The sequence below is a fragment of the Topomyia yanbarensis genome, chromosome 2 (assembly GCF_030247195.1).
Source record: "Topomyia yanbarensis strain Yona2022 chromosome 2, ASM3024719v1, whole genome shotgun sequence".
NCBI classification, from domain to species: Eukaryota; Metazoa; Arthropoda; class Insecta; order Diptera; family Culicidae; genus Topomyia; species Topomyia yanbarensis.
The window spans coordinates 96,961,878-96,967,146 of NC_080671.1; the positions used below are offsets into that span (position 1 = coordinate 96,961,878).

The 5,269-nt window shown below is 42.7% G+C and overlaps 1 protein-coding gene across 1 annotated transcript; it reads right to left on the minus strand.

Moving 5' to 3' along the window:
- Positions 1-2,106: 2,106 nt before the first annotated feature.
- Positions 2,107-3,834, minus strand: LOC131679600 (uncharacterized). Its single transcript, XM_058960340.1, has one exon. It carries the CDS (start codon positions 3,832-3,834, stop codon positions 2,107-2,109), a length of 1,728 nt encoding a protein of 575 aa, XP_058816323.1.
- Between the last annotated feature and the right edge of the window lie 1,435 nt (positions 3,835-5,269).

Genomic DNA, 5,269 nt, shown 5'->3' on the forward strand with positions numbered 1-5,269 from the left:
TTTGCTCTTGTTCTACGGTAAATTAAACATCATATGATCAGAAACGTCTCATGGAATTGAATTAGTGACGTTTCTGATCCGTTGCTTATTTCGTGACATTTTGAGGGCCCTCGTGATATATTGAACAGGTTAACGGTGGAACCACGCGTCGCCTCTGGTTGTTTTGGTGCATGGCTTACCGTAGTGTGCCATCTGGTTACAGAAGCGACACGTGAGTGCCTGCCAAGGATATGTGCGTAAGATTCTTTTTGTGTAGTTCACACCTTGAGATGATTTGCCCTCAAAAATCAAGTAAGATGATATAAGAAGGTTCAGCCGCATTCATACCACCCGAACATCGTTGAGAATGCTAGGAAAAAAGTTTCTTCAAGCTTTGTTAGTGACGGATTCCACTTCTCCATACTTCGACATAATATAATCCTTGCTAGTACGAGATGACAAATCATGTAGGCAAATTTCTGTCAGATCAAGGTCCACACGTTTTGACGTTTTCATATTCGACGTCGTGTTGAATGTTGTTCTTCGCTACGAAACTTTCTGCCTCCGCTAAGGTGTTAAACGTTATTAGTACTATTTGTCTCGCATGATGTAGCTGTATGTTAATCAACTGTTCCACCTCGTGTGCTGTAGGACTGAGACGGGTCTGTGATAAGTCAATTGCCATTAGATTCTTGTGTAATGGTCGAAGTTTATTTAATGGTTCACTCATTTCACTAGCAGTTGGGGATAACGAAACTTTGCTTTGTTACACGCACACGTTAGAGCGACGCTGCGCGGTGCGGTTACTATTTTTTGCTTGTATGTTGTTCGTAAGCGGTCGGCTTTTCGACTTCTGATCCGTACGAGATGAGGAAGTAGACTGAATTTTACAATAATTTATAATAAAGTCTAATGTTACGCACAAAACAAAAACAATAAATTTTAAAGTTTTTATAATAAATTTCAAAGTAAAATCAAATTCTACATTAGAAAAGAGGGTGATTATATGTCCCAACATAAAAAAATCGATTTCTTTCCATAAATTTTTTTCTCGATAACATGGGAAATTTAATGTGAATTCACTGTGTCATTTTTTCCGTTTTTATTTCGACTATGTTAGTCACATTTTCTTTTTTGCATTTTAACGACATTCAATTAGCTAGAGATTACTGGCTAGGGAAAGTTATGAAAATTAGAGCCATAGTACTCAAGTGACAGCAAGGAGTCACGGTAAAGATGGAAACGTCTATCGATACCAGGACACATGTTAGTGAACTCGTTGATTCGTAGTTATACTGCCTAAGCACGACCCTCATTAGCAGAAGACAAAGATTAAGCCCGTACGATATTAAGCCTGTTCTAATGACTTCTAGTTTTCCGATCTGTTAACTGTGTCATTTTTTCGCTAAACAGTAAAATTAACTGTTACATGAAGTTTTATTGTAAAAGCTACTGTCAGAACTCTACGTCGAACAATGTTGAAACAGTAATAACCATAATATCTATTGTTTTATGATTGTTTGTAGAGTAAATTTTTATTGTAAATTTCTTACCGAGTTGCTGCTTCTACATACCCGCCCACAAAGTTGTAATCGACGGTGTGGGTCACCGATTCGTGTTTTTCTTGCGTGGATCTACTGAAGCACGCGGTTGGCTGTTTTAAGGTACCTTTGCTGCAGTGAGCGAAGATTATGAAATCGCACAGAAGGGGCCATAATTTGAAAGACCTTCAAAATCATATCGGGTGAGCCTTGGTAAGACTTGCCTAATTATGTCTTGTTCGACAAGTTTAGTCTACTTCGGATATTTGTACACCGTGTCATGCATTGCACTAAATAGAAACCATACACACATACATAATCGTAGCAAAAGAGGCCCGGTGTGCGCAGAGAATCTGATCTTTTGTCAAATATTAAGGGGTTACACCATAGTAGAATTATGAAAAAATAGATTTTTATTGGTGTAAAATGTGTTTTAGTTAGAGTCTTGAAAATAATATACACTCAGAAAAATTAAGCATATTGATTGATTGATTGTTTTGTTTATTTTGGAGTGATTTTAAACTTTGAGTTCATTCATCACTCCTGACTTTTTTACATTTCGTATTCGTGCATCGTTAATATTAGTTTAAATTTGGTTGTAAAGTTGTGCATCTTTGAGAAAGCATATTAGCTTTTCTTCCTTCACAGGATCGTTGCTCAACGCGTCTCGAATAGAGTCCCCGATCTGATACCGTTCCCGCAGTTCTTTGTATTCGGGGCATCTGGTGAGGAGGTGTTCCACAGTAAGTGCCACGTTGCAAGTTCGACAATCTGTACGGTTGCCTCCCTGAAATAAACCCTTATGAGTTAGCATCGTGTGACCGGTCCTGAGTCGGGAGAAAATTTGCTGTTCTTTTCTCGAGGCGCGATCATCCCATCTAGTGAGATTTCCTTTGATTTTTCGAAGGAATAAATTTCGTTCGATTCTCCATTTTGATTCTACTTCAGTTCGAATCCGCCTTTCGATGTCTTGCTTAATGTCCGTTCCCGGGACTTCGTTTGTAAGTAGTGTACTTCTTCTTCCGAGTGCTGCGAGCCTGTCTGCTTCGTGGTTGCCATTGATTCCGCAGTGCCCTGGGATCCAACAGAGTGTTGTTCTTTCATCGCAAATGTTTTCTATCGCCTGAATCCAGGGATGTTTCAGGGAGCCTTTCTCCAAAGCAGCTAACACGCTAGCAGAGTCGGTAAAAAGCACTATTGACTTCTTTGTGTTTGTAGTGTGTCGAGCCAGAGCCGTGTGCATGGCTGCCGCCTCGGCTGAAAAAATGGAACAAATGCCTGGTAATTTGTAGAAGATTCCCTGGTTGTTACCCGTGATACCGATTCCTACTGTCGTATCGCATTTGGACCCATCTGTGTAGATAACTTCGTAGTTATTATATTTTCGGTTTAGGATTTCGTTAAATACAGCAGTCGCTTTCTGCGGTGGATCCCCAGCTTTTAGGCTTTTTTTAATATCCCAATCGATTATGGGTCCTTTGTGGTTCCATCGACGATCCCAGACAGTGTGGAGTCTAGCGATAGGAGGGCAGGCGATTGAGGAAAAAGCTTCGTAGATTTGTTCGGTGACAGCGGATGTTGGATCGTAGTTGCCGTCCGTTTTTTCAAGAAAGCTAACTGTTTTACGAATCGTTGATGAAGCTACCATTGCATCGAAAGGTAGGACTCCTGCTTCGATACAACTGCTTAGTGCTGGAGTGCTCGGCAGTAGTCCAGAACAATTTCTGATCATTTTGTTGTATGTTGGTCCTAGAGCTGCCACCATGTCGTTGAATACTCTTGCAGTGATTTCAGTTCCGTATAGCAATTTGCTGGTGATCACGCTGTTTCCGACTTGTAGAAGTGACTGTCTGTTCCCGTTATTATGTCTGCTGCTGATAGTTTTGATAAGGCGGCCCCTGGATTGCGCCTCCGCTTTTACCTTTGCAAAGTGGGGTTTGAAAGAGAGTTTTCGGTCGAATGTCACACCTATTATTTTCGCAGTCTTCCTGAATGGAACCGTCGTTCCGCCTACCGTAATTTTTTGCCGCCATGGATGATGCAGGTGTTTGCATATGTGTGTTGTCACGCTCTTTTCTGCGGCCATGCTGAATCCGACCTTATCAGCCCATTCCGTTACCTTTCTCATAGCTGTTTGGAGTTTCGTTTTCGTTCTACGAGCGTTCTGTCCCGAGGCCAACAGCACGATGTCGTCCGCGTAAATGAGTATGTAGATGCCCTTGGGAAGGTGTCGAAAAACGTCGTTGATGCCGATGAGGAATAAGGTGACCGCGAGTACTGATCCTTGTGGCACTCCGTTTTCTTCCCTCTGCATTGAGGAGAGGGAACCTCCGACTGCCACTTGAAACCATCTTTCGTTGATAAAACCTTGCACGAACTTGCACAATCTTCCAGTTAGCCCCCAGAGATTTAACTGCTTTAAGATGTTCTGCCTTTGAGATATCCATCATTGCCAGGTCTGTATGGTCTCCTGCTTCAAGGGCGCGGTCGATGATATCCCCAAGAGCAATTAGATAAGACCCGGTCCCTCTGCCTTTTCTGAAAGCGAATTACCGCTGGTCAAGTAGTTCTCTTTCTTCAAGAATTGTAGTTAGTCTTCGATTGACCATTTTTTCAACGACTTTGCCTACGCAGTTGGTTAAACTGATGGGTCTATATCCTGCTGGTAAGTCTCTGTTTTTCCCGGGTTTGGGAATTGGAACGACGATGCTGTATTTCCACTGGTCTGGATATATACCATCTGTCCACACCTTGTTGATAGCCTTTAATAATGTTGCTTTGCCGGATGTTGGTAGATTCCTGATCATTGGATATCCGATATTATCGGGCCCTGCTGATTTTCCATTGGATTTGGCAATGGCATATAACAGCTCTTCCATTGAAAAGTTCCTGTTGTAGTCAGATAACTGGTTATCAGGTTCGTCGTTGAATTTTATGGACCGAGTTTCCTCCGTTGCTTTGATCCGCTTAAACTTTTCAGTGTAACCGCTCGTAGCCGACAGTTGAGCGAAATATTCGCCGAGGATATTTGCAGCTTCAACAGGATCGTCTGTTCTTGATCCGTCATTGTGTTGCAGTGTGTATCCGTGGTGTCGCCTTTTGCCAGCAATTGCGTCAATTCTTCGCCACATGTCTGGTACGGATGTTTTGCTGTCAATGCCATCCAGAAACTTCTCCCAGCTGGTTCTTTTCGCCTCTCGAATAACTTGCCGACATTCATTTCGCGCATCTCGGAACTTTTGCGCTCGTTCCTCACTGAGGGGATGATTGGATGGGGTTTTTCTTAACTTTCTGAGGGTTTTTCTCCTTTTTTTAACGGCGTCGCTAACCGTAGGACTCCACCAGTGGACAGCTTTTTTGCCCGGTTTGCTTGAGGTTGTTGGTATGCTTGCCATTGCCGCTGAGATCATTGTGTCACATAGCTGCGCGAGTGATAAGGGTGTTTCTGGATCAATATTCTGTTCGATGTAATCAGCGTACTTCTTCCAATCGGCTTCGTCAAATTTCCATCTCTGCCTTCTGGTTGTCATAGGCGGTTCATCATTTGTTGTGATGGTGATAGGGAAATGGTCGCTCCCGTGCGAATCGCTTCCTATCCTCCATCGGAACTTGCCGGCGATTTCGACTGAGACTATTGTTAAGTCAATGGAGCTTCTGTGCTGTCCTCGTATAAAAGTAGTGGATCCGTCGTTTATGATTATGGCGTTTGAATCTACGACGGCTTCTAGGATTGCGTTTCCTCGGCAGTC

Coding starts and splice junctions, on each gene's coding strand:
- LOC131679600 (XM_058960340.1), bottom strand. CDS start 3,834: ATGCAGAGGGAAGAAAACGGAGTGCCACAAGGATCAGTACTCGCGGTC.